Source organism: Euprymna scolopes, chromosome 36, assembly GCF_053919585.1.
Source record: "Euprymna scolopes isolate OS-2025 chromosome 36, ASM5391958v1, whole genome shotgun sequence".
In the NCBI taxonomy this organism is placed as follows: Eukaryota; Metazoa; Mollusca; class Cephalopoda; order Sepiida; family Sepiolidae; genus Euprymna; species Euprymna scolopes.
This window is the reverse complement of record NC_136517.1, coordinates 68,892,124-68,916,123: the sequence shown is the minus strand read 5'-3', so window position 1 is coordinate 68,916,123 and position 24,000 is coordinate 68,892,124. Positions and strand designations below refer to the sequence as shown.

General features: G+C 32.8%; 1 protein-coding gene across 2 annotated transcripts in view; it reads left to right on the top strand.

Moving 5' to 3' along the window:
• Positions 1 to 24,000, top strand: part of LOC145260567 (calcineurin-binding protein cabin-1-like) — a 567,854-nt gene that overhangs the window by 285,790 nt on the left and 258,064 nt on the right. For both annotated transcript variants that reach the window (XM_080118824.1, XM_080118826.1), the window contains exon 33: positions 17,532 to 17,693. In XM_080118824.1, the coding sequence (XP_079974950.1) occupies positions 17,532 to 17,693 (162 nt within the window). The remainder of the gene's footprint in view (positions 1 to 17,531; positions 17,694 to 24,000) is intronic.

Here is a 24,000-nt window from a genome sequence, read left to right as displayed (position 1 = left end):
TGTTCAAGACGTAGTGAACTTGTTGGAAAGAGCCAACCCAACTGACCAAAAATTAAATGCTACAAGCATGATCATATAGGTTACCAAATATATATGCACCCGCTCTCCTCAGTAAAATTATACATCTGATGAAATGCAATGTAAATTTTTGATATTATAAGGATTTCATTTTATAATAATTTTTCTGTCGTTAAAAGCAGTGACATAATGACTTTAGTAAATTTATTTTATAGTTTACTGTAAAATATTTGGCAGAGAACTTTTTATAAATCTGAAGAGTTTATAAAACTGTAAAAATGTACTTGTATTAAGCAAAATAATAGAATTTGTTTTGATAAATTTGATTGAATTCAGTTATCTGAAGAAAAATATTATTTAAAAATAATTATTATACTCCTATGAACAGAGCGAGCTAAGATAAACATGTAGACATAAGTGTTTTTTCATAGCATTGCCAAATGTATGGTTTAAATCAAAGTATGAAGAGAAATAATGTTAATAACTATTATTGATTCCCAACAGCATCAAGTGGGACAAACCAATCCATTTAACTAGATTAGGAAGATATATAATGTAGATGAAGTCAGTAGTTCAAAGAGATTTACTATATATCCCTTATCAAAATCTAACTTTTGATCTTGAGTAGAAAAATGATCTCCGTAAATTCCTAATTTCTTGTCCTCCCCCTTCCATTTCACATCAATATGAAATAAATTGAAGACAAAGAGTTAATATATATAACACCTACCAAAAATAATACAAAATCTTGTAATTTTTTTATCACACTTTGAATTTCATGTCCGCATCCCCCATTTTACAATAATATGAAGATAATGTTTATAGAAGTCAAGAGTGCAATCTTGCAATTTTTTTATAAAATTTATATAAGGTCCATCCATTCTCAATTTCAAAATATTAAGATATGTAATGTTGATAAAGTCAATAGTCCACTCCAAAAAGATTTTATTATATGCCATTTACCAAAAGTAACACTGTAATCATACAATTATTTATGCCAGAAAATGAAGAAACAAAAACTTAAGGAAAGAAAAAGGTAACCAGAATGAAAGAAATTGAATGAAGAAAAATTTATTGAAAAAATGAAGGAAAATTTTGAAAGAACAATCGGTGTCAAAACTGAATAAAAAATTAATTAGAAAAAAAAAAAAGAATGAAAGAAAACTAATGAAAAATATAAGTATGTATCTTATATAGTTTCTGACTTTTAGATAGACAGGTTCACACAGATTTAAAATTTAATACTGTAATATTAATATTATGACTCCTAAGTAACACTGACTACATTTTCTTGTATAAAATAATATAACAAAATGCAGTTGTTTTACTTTTTCCAAGCAACACGCCATGTTCTCTCAAGTACTTCCTAATTTTGACACATGGCTGCTACCAGAAGTGGTGAAAAGGCAAATCAGTTCCTTTGTTTTTTTTTCTCTCATGCCTATATTTCCCCTGTGCATTTACTCTTTGTTCATTACATTTTTTCGACCGTTCTTTTTTTATTTAATAATCACTGAAAAAAATTTTTCAGTGATTATTTAAATTAAGAATGATTAAAATTGATTTTTTTTTTTTTTGTTAAAGAATTTGTGAAAACACTTTTTAAAATCTTTTTAAACTATTTTGGGAATATTATATATTGGATACATTTTTTATGATGTTTGAAATTTTGTTATTTTGATTTCATTAATTTTACTTTTATAATTTTATAAACATATTTTTTGTAAAATTTCAAATAAAGTAAAAACTTATTTTTTAAAATTTTGTTATTAAACGTGCAAATAAAGACTACATTTTGTTATTTTTATCTTTTTATAATTTTAATTTTTCTTGTATATTTTTCCATAATGGTCTTTTCTTTTATTTCAATGAAATACTGAGGAACAATAAAAGTGAAGGAACTGATTTGCCTTGTCACCACTTTCGGCAGCAGCCACGCTGGAAGTTAGGAAGTACGTTAGTTGATTATGACCTCTCTCTCCAGATATTGAGCACTTTGCATCGACTAATTTGTGCCATTTATCAGATAGCTTGTGTTATTTTGTGTGTCACGTTTACTCCTTTTTTCTTCCGAGTGACTTGTTTAAATGTGGTGACTTTCCATTTTTTTTAATAAATAATTTTATCAAGAATTATTCATAAGTTTTGGTTTTGGTTTTGGTTTCGATTATAGCTGAAAGAACTGAAGTTATATTTTTTTTTTTTTTTTTTTTAATTTTGGTTTCAGTTTCAATTCAAGCTAATTTTTGAAATCACAACTTTATAATATATAAGAGTCGATAGAAAGTTGACTGTAATAATATATATACGAAATCTGTGTAAATGAAAATATATTTAAGCATATTTTACGACCGGGCTATGCTGCTAGCTTAGATAAATACTTTTGCAGTTCTAACAAAAGAGCTACAATAATATCAGGACGTCTCCATTTATGGTAAACATCCACATAATGCTAACGTCAATATATTACATATGAAAGAGTCTGCTGTGGAATTTCTACAGGTCCCACTAGTACTTTATTATTACTCTAATAGCTCCTGGACAGCACTATCTACTTTTTCTAGCATACAACATAACAAAAGGCAAAGAGTTTCTTTCTTCCAAGCAGTGTTGCATTCAAACACACTTGCACTATCAACAATATTGAACAATTATTGATTGCTATATTCCACTTATGTATGATAGTGTATTATTACTATTATGATTCTCAGACAACATTAAAAGGAAATAAGAGAACTCAAAGCTGAATTGTAATGCATTTTATGTAGAAATAACTGAAATCGAAATCTAGGACTGTTTAAAAATAAATATATTGCAATATTTCTTTGATATTATTGCAGATTAATACCTTCAGTTATATCTGACCACCTCTCCAAAATATGTGATTTCACCTTAGTAGGCAATTACGTGTGAACACCTTGAAAAACTTTAATGAAAAATAAACAAGTATTATTTTAGAATTTAATGTAAAATGATTCTCCATTTTGAGCCATTCTAGCGTTTTAGGGCAGTTAACCATATTTTTTTTTTTCTATAGGAAATAAATCCTGTGTGCCTTTTATTTTTTTCTAAAGATGATTATGTGTGGTTTTAAAAGATTTAATTTGTGCAATTATGAGAGGGTGGGAGTTGAGCAATTTATTTTTTATGGGAAATAAATTGTGCGCTTTTCTTTAAGGAACGATTGTTTTTTTTTTTTGTTTTTTAGACACTTATATGTAGCTTACCTAGGAATTTTGTTTGGTGAGGAGCTTACCACTTGGACTTACCGTTATTGTCAGGGCTAAAGAAGGTTTTAGGAGGAGGAGGCTTGCCACTAGCACCTAGGGTTAGAGGTAGAATTAAGGGAGTTTTTTTTTTTTTAAGAGGCCGTTTGACACCCATATTTACGGTTAGTGGTTCATAATTATTGGCATATTTTGAAAATGTTATGCCTTAGATTTTGAACATCAAATTACTTTTAAATATGTAAACGTAAATGAGGGTGTGAAACTTTACAAGAATTACGACAAGCAGGCAAAAATAAATTTCATTCCAAACAAGTGACGTCACTAACAGAAAATGTGATGTTTGGAAAACTTATTAAGTATTTTTTGCCCACCTATTTAAATACGAAATCGTTCACAAATTTTTGATAAATTTGGTTTTTATTTTCAACTAGCGGGGGGGTATCTGGCGATGCCCGGGTGTCTTGAGGTAAATAAAACTCCAAGGAGGGGGGGGGGGGTTAAATAAAAAAAAAATGTTTTCGTAGGTAAGTATGAGAATCAAACCCGTACCCTTGAGTTAGAAATTAATGTGTGAAAAAAAAAAAACGGGAGACCACCGCGACATACATACAACATACTCAGGTTTGAATTTATTTATTAAACTATAAAAATAGGCATGCGCAATAAAAGTTAACTCTGCTGCTTCCATTTGACCTAATTAAGAAGCTCAAATAGAAGTCAGGCAGTTGTTTACCCAAGTTTGACTGTTTTTGTTTTTTTCCCCCAACAGGTGTTGGGGGGAGGGGAACAAGCTCCCAATTGTCCAGATTGAATAACAATTGTCTGATGTACAACATTGATCAAAGCTGATTGCTTCTGGACATTTCCCGGCGCAATGCCGAGAACGTTGTTCGTTGTTAACTTTGAATTAGTTTCGCTTTTTATACGAAAAAGCCTCATCAACATGCGAGAAGCCAAAATAGCAATAATTTTGTAAAAGTCGACGTAAATAAATCTATAAGCTACATGCGTTCCCAAATCCTACATATTATTATCTAGGACCGATATACACAGTTATAAGCGATAGTAACGACCCCGGGAGCGTATGCTCGAAAAGCCTTTTGAAGACATACACGAAATGGTCACACACATTTTGCCTTTTATATATATAGATTATATTTCTTGTCTTAGTGACACATTATTTCGTTAAACTTTCCAGTTTAAGACGTTTTTTTTTTTTCTCTATCTGGACTTTGGGCCAAGATCACAGTGTATACGCCTTTTCTATCTTCTGTCAGCGAAGGAGAAATCCTTCATGACTGAGACAATTTTTATGTTTGTTCCTATCCAGATTGCCCCTTTTTGGGAGCTGGATTTTTCTTGCATTAAAAACCAACCTTGTGTCTAATTCTGTCCTCAAGGAGAGGCAAGTAAATAGGAACTTAACAAGAAACTGAGCACCTTATTACAAATATTTAAATATTGATTTTGTATTGGTTTTTTATATAATTAGATTAGTGTCTATTCGATTATAATCTACTGGAAAAAATATTGGGGTTGAGGGTGTTGTATATTGGTTTAAATTGGAGGAGATGATATATTAAAACGTGTCATGTGTTATCTAGTGGATGTAAGATATTGTTCTTTTAACAGACAATTAATAAACGTATAAATCGTATGTATGTTGTTTAGCCAGGAGGACATGATATTGACGTGTAAACTAAGTCATGTTGTATCAGACTTATCGCACGGGATATTTTTACAGTTCATATGTAAGAAGAATAATATATGCTTCATACCTTTTTCTCTTGATGAGTTCTTCTGTATCTTCCTGCTGCTCCGTGATGAACCATGAAACCATCAGCACCATCCAATTGAGACATCTGTTCTTATTTGTGAAACCATTAAAACCACTCTTTATATTTTTATAATATAAATTTATTACAGTTGTCTCAAATGGTTTTCACAGGATCTGCAGTTCGTCTACATTTTCTATTCTTACAGCTCGCTCCCTAGCTGTCTGTCCACCCCTTCTAGATGTATCTCCGCTTTGGTGGTCAATCCTCAACTCTCTGCATCTCTCCAAAACTAACTACATCACGTGTTCTCTTACATCACCTAATTACATGTCTCAGACCAACCTAATGTCCACAGCTAGCTATTTGTTTATTCAAAACCCCAAAATAATGTTTACATATATTTTCTATTTTCACATTCCTTTTGCGTCAATCATTTCTTCCCCAATTTAATTGTTTATTCTTCTAATCATAATAACTGATCCAGCGACCATCCATTGCTCAAATCAATTAATAAGAATACAATAACAATAATAATAATGTTTTGACCATTGAGCCCGCTTGCCACAGTTAACAGATACTATGCTATGATCACAGCCTAAAGGGTCATAACATTACAGGGGGGAGGTACTTACACACACACATGAAGCAAAAAAATCATATTTTACATTTCGTTTTTTTGTTTTTTTAAAAACGCCATTAAAAACTTATGTAATGGATAAAAATGAATGCAAGTTACATATTTACAAAGCTTATTTTCTTATTTTTTCAACCATATAAATATTTTTAAAATTTGACCAGAAATAACACTGGACCGGTTGGGATTGCTTTAATTATATATTCTGATAACCGAATAGCTCTAATTAAGCTAATTATGTTCTGGTAACAAAATAGTTCCAACTAAATACGTAAGAACATTTTTTTTTTCATTTTTTTTTTTATCCATATTTTAATTTTTTAATTCATTCTGGAATAAAAAATAACGAAACGTTTATTTACACAATCGCTGAGAGTAATGCTGCTGCTGCTGCTTCTACAGATTGTTTTTAGATACTTTTTAAAAATTAGAACGATTTTTTTCCAGGTATCATGATTTTAAATTGCTTGGTACCACAAGAGAAAGCAGGTTACAATTTTACTTTTAACCAATTAAACAGGAAAAATATTGATTTATTTAACAGTGAGTGTCCAAAGAAAATTTTCAATACTCGTCACATTGAAGTTTTTTTTTAACATAACAAAAAAATGAGCTTTCAAAACAATTTTGGACACCCAAATTTATTAAAAGTCACATCTATTCTAGTTAATTTCCAAATTTTATAAAAAAAAAAGTCTTAACACAAATGCAATATGACCATTTACAAATCGGGGCAGGGGTCATTACAAAATCTTACTGAAAACGCTGTTTTATGATAACATTTTTATTACTTTATTTGCTTAAAACTCTTAAAATATATAATGTACATTATTATTTATAAATTCATTTCCGAATAAAACGGTGGTATTTTGAGGAATTAAGGTGCTATAGTTTTTAAAATATGACGATTTTAGCAGAACCCCCTTGAAATCTGTGATTATCCAAAGCATTTTATCATCTGTGTGTATTGCTACTTTGTCATCATAGGAAGTATTATTCTGATGGACATTATCATTTGCCATTATAACATTGTGAAAAATCCAAGATGGTGACCAGGAAATCCAAAATACCACCATAACATAATTCAAAGAAATTATTAATAAAATATGGCTTGTAGCATATAGGAGATTTTGTACAGATTAGAATTATGTTTTCAAGTGCATTAAACTAATTAGCATAATTAAGTTTCATTTTAACGGCTTCAAGTAGCATTACAAGTTGATTTTTTCTTTTTTAGATAATTATTATTTTATCAACTTGCACAAAAAGAGCTATGTAAAAGATGCTTAAAACCGTTTGAATTATGCAAATACCATCAGTAGTTCAAAAGTTATGAGAATTTTAAGTGCCAAAATTTAGGCTTTTCCGTAGACATTTTTCTTTAGAAAAAGTGGGCTAAATTATGGATCTCAACATTTCAAGAAATTCGATAATTTCACCGCCATTTATTTATTTTTTAAGCTATTCTGATGTATCTCTTTACCATAATTATAAATTAAGATGTACAAATTTCAATTTTTTTAAAACTGACGCATGGTATCATACAGTGGGTGTCTATCCATGAACAAAACTAAGTATTTAGTGGTATTTAAATATAGCTCTATTGAGAGTAGGTATTTACCTGCCTCCCCACCAAAGGAGAGCTTAATCTGGGATGTAGCCATTGAATGGCGAAAGAGTATTAATTACCGGTATTTACTACTTCCCTCAAAGAAAAAAAAAAATTGAGTAGATATGAATTAATCTCAGAAATAAATCAAAGAAAATTTTTCATATAGATTTTGGATTTCCGTAAAAGATGGAAATTCCCATAGTCGACCAGAACTTAGGCATTTTGGGAGCAGTCCAATTTTCAATTTTGTAAATCCTCTCTATCTTGCCCAAAATATACCCCTATTTTCTGAGATGCAACCATAAATTGTACTCTACATGAATCCACAATGTAGCTTTCACAGTACAAGGATACCAGGAATCTTGATAAACAACAACTATATATTCACCAGTTGATGGTAATTTTCGTCATTTCTGTTCTGTTGTTTACTGAAAATTCAATTATGTAAAACAAAGAAAAAAACCGGTAATTTTTTTACCTTGTTTCCACCTTAACATTTAAAATGATTACTTTTAAACATTTTAGGGTATGCTGAAAACGAATATTGCTTTAAATTTTCTGCAAATAAGTAGTTTTCCAGATATTAAACAATCTCATTTCTTATGTTATCGCTAGTGGCCATCTTGGAGCATGCAAACGCGCATACCAAGATGGCCACCGGCAATAACATAAGAAATGACATTGCTTAATATCCGGAAAACTGCTTGTATGCGGAAAATTTAAATGTGATATTCATTTTCAGCATACCCGAAAACCTTAAAAGGTAGTCATGGCTCTTATATAGATAGAGAATTGCATCAGCAGTGAGATATCTGCTGGATCGATAGAAGGATCTCACCATTTTTTCCAGTGGCCTTGGCAACGGATTTAATGTATGTGTTCCATTTAAGATCAGGAGTAAAGGTCAAGCCGAGAAGCTTGTCAAAACATGAAGCCTCTCCAAGACGAGAGCCATTCATTTCAATTGATGCCAGATGGGGATCAGAGCGTTGATTATGTAAAGATAAAAGCTTGGTTATAGATGCATTAAAAGTAATAAGCCACCTCTTTCCCCATTGTACCACTTGCCTAAGATCAGAGGAGAGAGAATCAAAGAACTTGGTCGTTTACGGTCTTAGATGTGCTACCATAGATGGTAGTGTCGTCAGCATAAATGTCTACGAATGATGTAAGGATGTGATTTGAAAGATCATTAATGTAGATCAGGAAGAGAGTTGGGCCCAGGATGGACCCCTGAGGGACTCCAGTATTAATACTATGAGTTTCTGATTTCTGCCCATCAATCACTACTCTTATGAACCTATCAGAGAGAAATGATTTAATAATTGAGAAGACATTTCCGTAGCTGGAGATCTTGTAAAGTAAACCTTTATGCCATACTCTATCATAGGCCTTTGATATGTGAAGTGCAATTGCCCTAGAAAGGTAACCTCCATCGAGAGATTCGCTAATTGTATGAGATATAACTGTAAGCACATCTGCTGTAGATCTAGCAGAACGGAAACCATATTGTGTGTCATTAAGAAGGTTATTTTTGCTGAGATGGTTGATTACTTCTCTCTTTAACACAGATTCCAGCAACTTACCCATGATGCACAGGAGACTTATTGATCTGTACTGTGAGGGAGATAAGCAATCACCTGAATTCTTAAATACATGCATACTGATGAGATTTTCTAGGGTGACGGGAAGCAATTCTCCTTAAGACAACGTTTAAACAGTTTTGTAAGGATGGGCGCAAGTTCTGGTTGAAGTCTTCTGAGTACTATAATTGGAATACCGTCAGGGCCGGTTGCTTTACTGGAATCAAGGTTTTTGATTAGCTTGGCAACATCACGTACAGATATTTGTATATCACATAGCATGTTTTCTGATACAGGAGGAAATATTGGAGGTTGGCAGCCTTCGTCGCAAAGGGTAGAATTAGCTGCAAAGTTCTTGGCAAAGAGTTTGGCTTTGTCTGATGCTGACGAGATTACCTCAGGTCCACTTATGAGAGTTGGGATAGAGCACACACTTCTGTTCAGGATTCTGTTTACCATTTGCCAAAACTGGAACCAAGCCGCTGCTCAGCTACTTTGGACTTAATGAACTGAGCATACAACTCTCTTGCGTCCTTTATTACTTTTTTATAGTAGTTGCTTGCCACTTCTGAAAGCGGCTTTAATCTCAGTACATCTATTACATTGGAAGCAATGGAAAAAGTGATTTCTATGTGCAATGGCAGCAGCACATTCTGGAGAGAACCATGGCTGGCTGTTAGGTTTTTGCTGGAATTTTTTTTTAGGGTATGAAACGGTCTATACTTACAATTAATCATTCTGCCAGGTCTGATACTATAGAGGACACATCCTTTTTAAACATGGAACGCAGGGTAGATCTTATATAAATGTGCAGGAGCTATCCCAGTCAGCCATACAGTATCGATATACTGTACGATGGAAAGGTACATCTGGGGATATATTACATTTAATTTTTATCTTAACTGATACAACTGATGAGTGATCGGAAGATCCAAGTGGAGACAGAACAGAAGCTGAACACAGTTCAGGGCAAGTTGTGAGAAAGAGGCCTAGAAGACTTGCATACTGGCCGTCAGTATCGGGAACACGGGTGTGTTCCTGAACAATCTGAGTGAAGTCATAAGCAATGGAGAAATCATGACAGAACCTCCCCTCATTCCACATTGTGAACATTGAAGTCTCCACAGACATGAATATTAGCTGAAGGATAAGCAGATAGGGCGTGGTCAATTTTCTCAGATATGCTTTTAAAGATAGTAACTCTGACATGAGATACCACGTGGCTTGTTCAACGCTCGACACTAATTTTCGAAATAAACATTTTACATTAAATAAATACACTAAAAACTTATCCAACTAGGTAGAAGAGTAACTTATCTTACCTTTGGTAATATTTATTTGAGTGCTTATGCACTTATGTTAACATGCTACTTTTCAAATTAAATTCAAGTTTTACGATTTTTTTATTTAATTGTTAGGTGAAAGTACAGAATAGTTAACAAAACACCCTTCCCTCCCCATGTTAAGAATTGGTTTCTAAATAATAATGTTATTATTTCAGCATGATAGCATAAGTGCACAAGTATCTTTTATTTGCTATATATGTATATATATATATATATATACTAGCAAAAGTACCCGTCGTTGACTGGGTTCAAAAACAGCCTACAGAAAATTGACTTTATTAAAGTATGATAGGTTATGAAAAGGAAGGGTTGTAAAGAGATAGCTTTGAATTCGGGGGTATCAAAACCAAAGCAAAATATGATGAAATTTAAAATAAAATAGATAAACCCCATAATTTATTATACCATACCTGTTCACACTGAAACACTTATCACAATATTCTGTGGATCTATATTAAAATCTTGTTAAACTTTGTGACATATTTCCATTCTATGGAGGTCAGACGCGAACGTACACCCCATAATTTTATACCATATTTCTTCAAACTGAAACATAATTATCAAAGTATACTTATGCAGATAGATATGAAAAGTCTTTATTAAAGTTTGTGCCTATTTCTATTCTATGGAGGCCAGGCACGACTGCAGACCCCACAATTTTATTATATCATCTCTATTTAAGTTAAAACATACTTATCAGAGTATTCTTATGTACATCTATATCAAAAACACTTGTAAACGTTTTTTTTTAATTTTTAAATTTTTTATTTTCATACTTTGTGGACTAGGCGCGAACGCAGACCCCACAATTTTAATGAACCACTGTTCTGCAGGATCAAACATTCCCATTCCTGTGTCTCAATACATCTATCATTATATGTAATCAGTTTTTTAAAATAGTCAACCATATAGGAGCCTATTCGTGACCAGACACACACACACATGCACACCCACTCACACATTCAGCTTTATATTATAGATATATATATAGACAGGGTGACCAAAGAAAAACAAAAGCTAAATGGAGGCCATCTAGAACATATGCTGTAGAACAGAGAAAAAAAGACCAAACACCCTTGTGTTTTGATGTGATGTTTTGAATATAATAAACTAGTTTCATTTCATTCAGACAAAACACTAAGAAACGGGGCCTAATTAGAGTTGGGGCCCGTTTTTTTGGGGGCACCCTGTATTTGTCTTTTTGAACCACTAAAAAACACAATTCTACCTTAAGTACAAGTAAGAAATTATAAATACAATGATAACAGAAACACATGTACTTCGTACATTTTGTTGTTTTTTAATGCTTTTTGTACATGTATACTAAAAGTGTTAAAAAAATTAAAATAGTATTGTTTGGAAATAAAATTTGAAAAACTTGAAAATAATGTTTTTAGATTGACACACTCAGCATAATAAATGAAACTTTTTTCTGCTTTCATTTTGAAAGCTATATAAACATTTTTCTATTCTTAAGAGAAAACAAACGAAACTCCTTAATACGCTGACTGTAGGCAGCTCAGCATTAGCGCATAGTGAGCCGTTTTCTCGGTAAATTCTATATTTTTTAATTTCTATAAAAGATAACATTTTAAAGAAATTTTTGCACAATTAATAATTATCAAATATTTACATATTATACATGAAAATAATTCTGAAACTATTATCTATATGGAAATGAATGAAATAAACCGATTTATCTTATCAATTTTGAAATATTCTCCGTCAACTTTGCTTGGTCGTAACTGTGCTTCCTGTGGTCGTAAAAATATAAATCAAAGTCCAGTCTGTAAAATTTCAGCCATATCCAATTAAATTTGACCCCGCGCATGTGTATCCAAACATAGCATATAAAATGTAAACATTGAAAAAATAATTTCTCATTTTGCTGTTGTCATATTTTACTGTTTTTTTTCATTTTTAACTTGGAGCTTAAGTCTTCCAATGATGTTAATTTATTTTTCTTTTATGCGTTCAGCATAAAAGAAAAATAAATTAACATCATTGGAATGCTTATTTTATTCTCTTTCCGTCAATGTAATTCTTTTAAAAATTGACCCATAAATAAAAAAGATATGACTTGTTGAAGCACATTAGTTATGTAATATTGCTGATGTCCACGAAAATACAGCACATGTTTGTAATGCGACTTCAAGTAGAAGCATCATAAAAAACAGTTTAAAAATGGGAGGTAAAACTTAATCATCATGCGAAATATTATTCTGATGGACTTTATCATTTGTCATTATCACACTGTGAAAAATCCAAGATGGCCACTACGACACGATAAAAATAAATTATTAACAAAATATGGTTAAATGAAAGGAAATTTTGTACAGATTACAATTATAATGTTTTCAAGTATATTAAACTAATTCGCATAATTAAGTTTAATTTTAACGGCTTAATCATCGAGTGTGTTTTTACCATTATTTTGTATAATTTTTTTATTTTGAAGTCATTGTTGAGACTACAAGGGACATTGAAGCCATTTTTTTCTTGTTCTCATGTAACGCTCAACACTACTTGTTTTTTTAACAGAATAAACATTTACAACACCAAAAATTTATCGAGGTTAGTAGAAGAGTAACTTACCTTTGGTTACATTTTTTCGTTATATATTTGTTCTTTGGCCACTTTTTGATACCTCTGTGGATTGTAAAGCAAACTCCAAATTTATTCTTTTACTTAACTGGATAAATGGTTTGTGTGTGTTTAACTCATTTAAAAGTGTAGTCATAGTCTTTCTTTTCAAAGAATTTATTTTTTAAAATATTCTTTTACTTTCCATAATTAAAAACTTATGTTTTCTAAATAACAAAAATAAAATGCATACTTTATGTTTGTAAGTTAACGAATGATTTGTTTACAGATTTTTGTTTTCGTGCACAAAAAATCTTGTGTTTATAAGCGCTCGTCTGTATTTCTAACAACTTTAGCATAAGAAGTTTTTAATCAATTCTTTTCAAATTTTAGGACAAAAGAAATTAATATTTTTGCTATTAAATAGCGTTTGAACAAAGTTTCTATCTTTACTTACCTTTGTATTACAAAGCGTCAACTTTGAGATATTTTATTTGCATCTCAAAAACCAACAACAAAAAAAAAACAATGTTCATTGTTAGTTATTCTTTTTTAAATAATTTATTTGAAAAAATATATTCTTTTCCTGTCAATAATGAAAAACTTGTTTTCTAAATATTAACAAAAATAAAATGAATACTTTATGTTTGTAAGTTATTTTTTTTTTTTTTATTAAATTTCCACCCCACACAAGGCACAGTGCCACTTTGAAGTAGGGTGTTACTATCGGAGACATAAGTTGCAGGGGTATTATGAAGGGAGGTGAGCAGCAAGATATCTGTTCACATTACACTTGAACTTCTGCATGTCAGCACAGTTGGGAAAGCAGAATCCCATGAGTGAGTTCCAAAGTCAAGCAGTTTTGGGGGAGAAACTATTGGAGTAGAAGGCTTTCTTACATCTAGGGATCTCTACTGTGAAGGAGTGGGATTTACCTGTTTGTCGAGGGTGTTCACGTCGAGGGTGTACAAGTGTTTGTAGTTCATCAGAGCATTCACCATTAAAGTACTTGTAGAACAGGCAGAGGGATGCTACATTTCGTCGATGGGACAGAGGCTGAAGCCTAGATGACAGTTCAGGACCTATCAGGTTGATGACAGTCTTTTGAACCCTGTCCAGAAGTGAGACACAAGTAACAGATGCACCAGCCAAAATGTGACAACAGTACTCCATACATGGGCGAATGGTGGTCTTATAGAGATACAGGATACTTTCAGGCATAAGTAGCTTTCTAGCATGGTAGAGAGAGCCACCTTCTGTGCAACAGCCTTGGCAATGCTCTCAATGTATCGATTCCAGTTCATGTTCCCTGTAAACGTTAGGCTGAAGAGTTTAAAGGAAGTACTTTCGGGTAATGTGTTCTTGGCCATTGCTATTTGTAGTAGAGAAGGTTTCTTGTAGTTATTGAAGGAAACAAGTTTAGTTTTGGCAGCATTGAATGCGACCATCCATTTTTGTCCCCATTCCACTACAGATTGGAGGTCATCCTCTAGTGTTTATGCCATTTCCTTAGATTGTGTTCATTCGTTTTCCCCTCATGCCTGTTGTAGAGAGTAGTGTCATCAGCAAATATACCCATCTCAAAAACAATTTTATTAGGAAGGTCATTTATGAATATCAAGAATAATAAAGGTCCAAGGATAGACACCTGAGATACTCCTGCATTTATATCATATTGTTTACATGTACGACCGTCGAGGACAACCTGGATTTTTCTCTTAAGAAGGATTTAATTACATTATGTATTCTTCCAGTGATACCATATGATCTAATTTTCCTTAGAATACCTTCATGCCATACCCTGTCAAAAGCCTTATATATATCGAGAGCTACTGTTCTACCCTCCCCTGTTTTGTCCAATGAACATTATATACGTTCAGAAATTACAGTTAGGATGTCGACTGTGGAACGGGCTTGCCTAAATCCATATTGATTGTCGGTCAGGATTTTAGCAGCTGTAACATGATGGACTAAAGCTTGATTAATTAAGGACTCAAATGTTTTGGTGAAAATCGGGAGGAGGCTAATGGGGCAATAATTTAATGGGCCAGTTCTTTCACCAGAATTCTTGAAAACTGGTGCCACAGAAGTGTCTTTCCAGCAGTCAGGAAAGCAAGATGAGGCATTTGTTGTAAAGTTTGGAGAGAACTGGAGCAAACTCAGTGGAGCATTTTTTTAATAGCACAGCCAGAATGAGATTGGGTCCACATGCTTTTAAGGTGTCTATGTTTTTTATGATAACATGTACCTGAGAAGGGGTGATTTTCAAATCGTCTATTGTGGTGTCTGTCCGCAAAGGAAAGTCATGGAGGGAGTGGTGTGCAGGGTCCAGTGTGGAGTTTGAGGCAAACCGACTGACAAGCAGGTTAGCCTTGTTGGTTGTCGTGCAACCAACCTCATGACTGTTTGATAGTGGGGGAATCGTTAACTGCCCATTATTTACTACACTGTTGTAGATTTTCCAAAAAGCACAGGTTTCTAATTTCTGTGCTTCGATACATTTTCTGGTGGTTTCAGTGTATTCTGTCTTAGCTGTCACTATTTCTCTCTTACAATTACTTCTAGCTTCTATATACTTCTGTCTGTTTGAACTGGACTTATGGCAGCTGCACAAGTAAAAGTAAACCATTGAGGAGAGTGGGGCTTGCTATAGAATTTCCATGTGGGAATATGTGCTTCAATTGCAGTTTTGAATCATTTAGTGGTGTCATTTGCGCATTGTTCAGCTTGAAGAGAAACAATATTTCCTCATGGGGCATCTCTGATGAGTTCCCTGATGGCTTCTCAGTCAACTTTCTTGTAATACCTTTGTCGTTTTGAGCAGTGGGTCTTCACTTTTGGGTCGAGAATTTAGGGTGATTTTTACCATTATCACAGCATGATCAGCATTCCCAAGTGGGCTGTGGGCATTCGTTGTACAATCATCAGGAACTGTGGTAAGAAATAGATTTAGAAGTGAGGCATGTTGATCTTGCTGGTCTGGCAAACATGTTGGAAATGTAATCGTCTGTGATAGGGAATGAGATATAGAGAAGCTATGTGTTGTGCTACCAGCTGTGTCGGTGTAAGTAGAGAATCCAAGCCAGTTACTGTGGTGGACATTGAAGTCACCAAATACATGAACTTGTGTGCTAGTGTTGGGGGAGAGTGCTATCTATGCTGTCAGAGACTGTTTATTAGGGTGCAGTCTTGGGTTGAGGGAGAGCAGTAGAGAAAATACAAGTAGCTAATATTATGTTGCATGTTTTATGTTGAAACACATAAAGGTTTGTTCGTTTGATTCTAGTTTTGTTTCTCTAGTCTAGTTGCTGAACACTTGTTTACAGAATTTTTGTGTCTCGGCACAAAAAATCTCATGTTTATATGCTCTTGTCATGACTTCTATTGATTCGTGCATAAAAAGTTTTTATCCAATTCTTTTCAAACTTTAGGACAAAAGAAATTAATATTTTTGCTATTAAATAACGTTCGAACACAGTTTCTATCTTTACTTATCTTTGTACTATAAAGCATCAACTTTGAGATATTCTAACTTTTGACTGGAAAGACGTACGTGTTGTGTTCAAATTCTGTAGCAAAGACAATTCTTTCCCCTGATTAACTAAAACAACTAGAAACATTATCAATGGGTACAACTTCTACTTAGAGTATTTATGTGAACACACCCTGACCACTTATTTGCAAAAAGTGATCTACCGCCAGCAGACATCCTATGCTGACCAGTTTCATTGTTAATAGTCAGATTTAAATAGCGATTTTTTTCGAATATACAAATCACAACAAAACTATTAAAATACCATTTTAAAGTATATTTTATTGTAAATCCAGTTATACAAGTTTTATTTTGATGGACGCAGGAGAAATGTACTTATTACTGATTTAAAGACTATGAGTGTGAAATTAAATAGCAGTGTGTGCCTTGCCCAGCGCTCAATGTTATGGTGTCTGCTATTGCTATTTATATTGTACATTAAACACGCAGCCCAAAAGTTTGGGTTTTTTACTTTTCTGGTTGCTGTTTTATATCAACATTGTGGGGTATGCTTTTGTGCCGGACAACCATAAGCAGCAAATAATTTGATAGTTCAAGATTGGGGCATGAAATTTCTTGAGTTAATCTACTTTTATGAGCAATGATGCAACATGAGTGAGATAGTATGGTTTGGGCCCCATCAATAGTTTTTAAAAATATATATTCATTTTTGGAGGCCCCACAATTAATAAATTAGTATATAATAAATAATATATATGTCGATGTTGGGATGATTAATTGGGATTGAGGATCAGAAAAAACTTTTGGAGATATCTGAATCATAAAAATTTGTATCTATTTTCTGATATTATCTTTTTTTTAATTTGATTTTGTTTCAAACAAAATTTTCTACTGCTGGTAATAATGATAAACTAATTTATAATTGTTGATTTTAAGCTACCAGTAAAATTAACATTTGTAGATCACCTCCTCCAATAAGTGCATTTTTTTTTTTAAGAAAATATATGTGCATTTAACATGTTTTTACAGTGATTAGGAAAAAAATAACAATTCTATAGTTAAAGATTTAGGGATTTATAAATAATCGGAATCAGGAATTTAATTTGGAATTTGTAATTGTATCGAATCAGGAACTAAAATTGGAATTGTCCCATCACTAATATATATATATATATATATATATACACACACATTTAAATGTGAATATACATTGTTATATATGTCCATCTAATTTACATTTTATTTCTGTTTCAGACTGAGTTACGTATGGATCAACCAATCTACAAACAAGCTATATCCTCTTTGCGATGCTTCACTCGGGCTGTGGAGATCGATAGCAATAATGCCAAACTGTGGATTGAATATGGTTCACTAGCTTACCAACTGCACTCACATGCTTCACGACAACTAAAATTGGTAATTACATGCACAGTCGTTTTATAACGATCACGCTGACACTTCATTATCTATTATTTCAGTATTAAATAACCCAAATAGGTTTGATATGTTATAAAACAAACAAAACCAATACATTGTTTACAATATGTTTTGTTTTAGTATTAAAAATGTTATACACTTTATATATTAGCTGTATCTATCTTGTTCCATATCTAGGAGTCTCTATATTTTCTTTTTTATTTAAAATTGTTTATTTTTAACCAAATAATAGTTTGTTTTAAAAACAAACTATTATTTGGTTAAAAATAAACAAATATGATTTTTAAATTTAATTATTACTTATTTGATTATTAATTTATTAATTGATTCAAATTGTTATAAAAGTATATGCAATGTTTTAATCTCTATTTATAAAGTGAGTGCAGGTGGCTACAACCACCTAGAGATGATGTCTCTATAAAAACACTAGTTGCCACTGGCCTATAAAAAATCTTGCTAAGGAAATGACTTCTGAAGAATAGCAGGTCATCTATATATATAAAAGGCAAAATGTGGGTGACCATTTTGTGTATGTCTTGCAAAGGCTTTTCTCGCACACGCTCCGGGGGAGGGGGGGGGTTACAATCACTTAGAAGTATTTATATAGGCCGTAGATAATAATATCTAGGATTTGAGAATGCATGTAGCGTATAGATTTATTTACGTTGATTTTTACAAAATTATTGCTATTTCATCCTGTCTTGTGTTCGTTCAGCTTTTTCGTATAAAAAGCGAAACTAATTCAAAGCTAACACAGTTCTCGGCATCACGCCGGGAAACGTCCAGAAGCAATCAGCTTTGATCAATGTGGGGCAAAACTTCTCTCATATCAGACAATTGCTATTCAATCTGGACAATGGGGCCCCCTCCCCAACATCTTGGGGAAAAAAACAATCAACGTTGGGTAAACAAACCCAAACACTGCCCTGCAGCAAAAGTGAACTGCATGACTTCTAATTGACCTCATTAATTAGGTCAAATGGAAGCAGCAGAGTTAACTTTTATTGCGTCCACATGTAGTTAAATAAATAAATTCAAACGTGTTTCCGTTGTATGTCGTGGTGGCCCAATGGTTAACGTCACATGTTTTTGTTTCACACTTTAATTTCCAACTTTGCCTCAAGGGTTCCAGTTCGATCTACTTACATACGAAAACTTTTTTTATTATTATCCCCCCCCCCCCCCGGAATTTTTATTTACCCAAAACCACACACACCTCCAAACACCCGGGCAATGCCGGGTACCCCCCGCTAGTCTATAATATAAATCTCGCCCATATATGTATGTATGTACGTTTGTATGTCTTCCTAAAACTTTTGACAGAGGCGATGGATTTTCATTAGATTGGTATCACTTTGAAGCTTGATGACAAATATCGAAAAATTGCCCCAAAGCATTAATTCTTTCACCCTCGACTGGGCACTTTTCTACAAGAAGAAATTGTTTTTTTTTTCTGTCGATATTTTAAAAAATTATTCCCTCTTTTCGATTGAATTTCCTTAATTTAAACCTTCGCCACTTTCGGTTTGGCGATGGACGCAATGGCAAAGACATCATGTTTTTTTTTTTTCACATTCTTTTCCTCTTTCGTGGTACAGGTTCAAGCCTGCCTATTACCACTTTTTTCCCCCCCCCCGCTCAACACACACCTATGGGCAACAGCGGGTACCCAGGCTAGTCTGAAATATATAAAAAGCAAAATGGGCCAAGCGTTTCTGTATGCCCGTGAAAGGCTTTTTGCATCAGGGTTCTCACGTCGGTTAGATTCCGCGAGAAGTTTTCGCATACTTCCCAGATTGTAATATTTCAGATTTGCTAACATACACTCTCTATTTTTTTTATTTTTTTTTTGATCGAGTTAAACAAAATTCTCACCGTCTTGGGTGTTTGTTTGGCTTTTTCGTATAAAGCGAAACTGTTTGAAAAAGTGGCAAAGCATTTAAATCATTGTACGTTCGATTGATTATGCTTAAATTTATTAATTAAATTAAATTTATGATTATGCTTGAATTCGACACGCACAACTTCTGCTTGTGTGATGGCAACATCGGCTAATGTGATGCGCTTTTTTCACCTTTTTTCCTTTGCATTACAGGTTACTACCCCCCCTTTTTTTTTACACCTCTCCCCACCCTGTTGTTTCTTCCCCTCCCACCTCACCCCATCACCCATATTTGCATAAAAATGTTATAGTAAACACAAAATTCTTTCCATATATATATATATATATATATATATATAATAAAAGTTACAATAAGTTTACTAAGGTAATCAAAATGGTAAATTTAAAATATATTATAAATATTAAAGAGTTAATATTTACAAGTAAAATAAACTCAGCCAGATGTAAAAAAAAAAAAGTAAATATTTAGTACTATTATAGGAAAAATATGCAAATAACAAAAAAAAATAAGTACTTTGAAACTTTGTACTCAGCAGGTTGTGGGAGTCAAATGTTATGTGGATGGTGGATCAGAGTCGGGTTCCTATTTACTTCCTCCCTATGAAAGCAGTTGGAGTTGCATTTTAATGGAGGAAAAATCCACTTCTTTCAAAATCCTTTTATATTGAGACAAAAACTAAAGTTGCCTCAGTCGAGAAGGATTCTCCTTCACTGAGCAAAGTGTAGTATCTTTGTAATACTACACTTTGATCCTAGCCAAAAGACCAGGGTTCAGTCATCTTCTGTCTACAAATGAAATACCCATAAACATTAAAACATTAAAAACTAAAAGTACAATGAGATCACTGTTTTGTGCTAATTTTTTTCGGTATTAGAATATTTTAATGTAATAGCAGATCCGGTGGATGACGTTTTTCATTATAAACAAGAAATACCTCTACTCTAATATTTTTTTTAACTGGAATAAGCATTTTTTTCAAATAAATTCAAGTGCCAATAATGTGGTATAATAGCAATATCACACCATTTTCTCCTTACATCAAATAAACTCAAATCAAGCATTGTTGAAAAGAGCATAAAAAGGCAAAGAAATATCATCTTTAGTTTTTAAAAATCGGCCCATTAGAACTGGAGTAATGACCATTGAAAGTATGAAAATAAATGTGTGTTTCACTGGACATTTTGTCTTAAGGCAGTCCTATTCAAATGCATACAAGCTTGTGACTGAAAATGGTAAGAAATTTGCACAATTTACAGACTAACCCATCTTTAAAAAACTGTATCTTCAGATCTTTTAAAGATATTATGATGAAATTTTGAATAAATTATCATAATACCATGAAGGTTCAGTTGGCATTATTTATGACCATCTCACTTGGTAACTAACGGACTAATTAGCATACTTCAGTTTCATTTTAACAGGTTCAAGTAGAAACATATTAAAAAAACAACTAAAAAGAATGGGAGGTAAGGTTTTATCATCATGCAAAATATTATTCTGATGGACATGATTATTTGTCATTATTACACCGTGAAAAATCCAAGATGGCAACCAGGAAATAAAGAAATTATTAACAAAATATGGCTAGTAGCATATCAAATGAAAGGAAATTTTGTACAGATTACAATTATGTTTTCAAGTACATTCAACTAATTAGCATAATTAAGTTTCATTTTAAGTTTCAAATTGCTGTAACAATTATTGTGTGGGTTTCTACCCCTATTTTGTAAAATGTTTTGTTTAAGTCATTGTCAAGACTTCAAAGATATCAACAGATGTTGTGGCCATTTTTTCTTTTTCTCATGTAACACTCGACACTACTTGTTTTTCAAACAGAATAAACATGTACAATGCCAAAATTTATTGTGGTAGGTAGAAGAGTAACTTATCTTGCCTTTGGTAACATTTATTTGTTATATATTTGTTTTTCTACCACTTTTTTTTACCTCTGTGGATTGTAAAACAAACCCAATAAATGTTTTCATAGGCAAGATAAGTTATTCTTTTACTTAACTGCATAAGTGGTTTGTGTGTTTTAACTCATTTAAAAGTGTTTTTTACTTAAATAAATCAAGTGGTGTCGAGTGAAGCCACTTGAATTAAAACAATCCAAAAACTATATGCCCCCCGCCGACTAATTTTGGCTATTTTCCCCATTTAAACCCCTGGCCTGATGTAAAACATCAGGGTAATTCAGCCAAATGACACCGTTTCATGACAAACGATGCATTAATTGGAATTTGGTACCATTCAAACCTTCTATTTAGACACAAGTATGAATTTTTGGAAAAAAATAAAAATGAACTCCTAAAACATCCCCGGGGCTCAAGCCCCACAATTTTCCCAGGCTAAAATATTACATTTCCAGATGCATATCCATTGGTCTTGATTTTGGGTAATTTTCATCAAAATCTAAGGATGGGAAAAAATTCTATTGTGAGAACAATTACAAAGATGAGAACGATAGTCCAAGCAATCAAAATTAATACAATCCTCATCTCAAAAAAATTAAAACAATTTATCTAACCGTAATGCATCAAATTTATAGAAATTTTATTCAAATGCAAAAGAAATAAATTTGAAAACTTTAGAAAACTGAGTAATGCTGATAATTTTTGTTATTAAATGAAAAAAAATGCCAGATTGTCGCATTAATTCCTATTTCAGTCACATAAATTCTTTAGAGTGAAATGATTTTGGCATTTCTTCCAAACAAATTGTCTGTACTTGTTATTATAATAAAAATGATAACTAAAATAGAGTAAGTTATAGCAGGTTTGGCACATATGTATGACACGGGCCAAGATACACAGTTGCCAGACTATGATTATTTTTGATGGCCAAATGTTTAAGAAAAAAAGGCCAAATTCAAAAAAGAAGCCACACTTTTTGCGGTAAACAGGCAATTAGTGTTTCTATATTATTTGAGCAAACGAAATATTGAATTTCACATAAAACAAATGGTACCGTGTAATTTTTGTGGCGAACATACTAACATATCCAAAAATTACAAAAAACAAGGAGATAATGAATTAATCTATATATATAAAAGGGAAAATGTGTGTGACCATTTCGTGTATGTCTCGCAAAGGCTTTTCTCGCACGCACTCCTGGGGGGGGGGGTACTATTGCTTAGAACTGTTTATATACCCCCTATATAAGGATTTGGGAAAGCGCGTCGCGTCTAGATTTATTTACATCGACTTTTACAAAATTATTAGTATTTTGGCTTCTCGCGTGTTGATTGGGCTTTTTCGTATAAAAAGCGAAACTAATTTAAAGCTAACAGTGTTCTCTCGGCATCGCGCCGGGAAACGTCCAGAAGTAATCAGCTTTGATCAATGTTGTATATCAGACAATTGCTATTCAATCTGGACAATTGGGAGCTGGTTTCCCCCTCCCCAACATCTGTTGGGAAAAAAAACAGTCGAAGTTGGGTAAACAAACGCAGCAAAAGTTAACTGCGTGACTTCTATTTGACCTTCTTAATTAGGTTAAATGGAAGCAGCAGAGTTAACTTTTATTGCGGACACCTGTTTTTAATAGTTACATAAATAAATTCAAACGTGTCTCCGTTGTATGTCGGGGTGGCCCAATGGTTAACGTCGCACGTTTTTTTTTTTTCATTCTTTAATTTCCAACTTTGCCTCAAGGGTCCGGGTTCGATCTTCATACTCACCTACCAAAACTTTTTTCTTTCTTTTTTTTTTTGATTTACCTCAAAACACCCAGGCATCGCTGGGTACGCCCCGCTAGTTATTAATAAAAAAAAAAAAATTTGTGAAATTGGTGTTTACGAGCAAAATGCGACAAAAATAACATGTTCTTTTGCATTTAATGATCTGCGCTGAAATAATAATGTTAATATTTAGAAACCTATTATGTCACATAGGGAGGGGGGGTGTTTTGTAACTATTCTGTACTTTCACCTAACAATTTAATAAAAACTTGAATTTAACTTGTAAATACTATTTAACAAATAGCGTGGGTTGTTAAATGCAAAAGTATCAAATAACAATTATTTTATCAAAATAAAATTGTAAAAACATTTATTGTATCAAAATATAAGGCACTTATGCATTATACGGGTGGGGCTATTTTGTTTTGTTGGGTTTCATTGAACGACCTGTAGGAGACACGGCTTTTCAACCTAACTTAACACTGACAATAGTGATGTGGTTCTCGATTGATTAACTGTGTCAGATATATACTCGAGAGTCAAAACAGTGATAATATTTTCTTTCCTAGCACTATTCATCACTCATTGAACCCAGGTTTTCAGGAAACGGGTCCATATGTGAAAATAGGTGATGCATCTTGACACTCGTGTTACATCTAAGCTTTTTGAAAGCAATCAGCATGTTATTGAAAAGTTTTGTGTC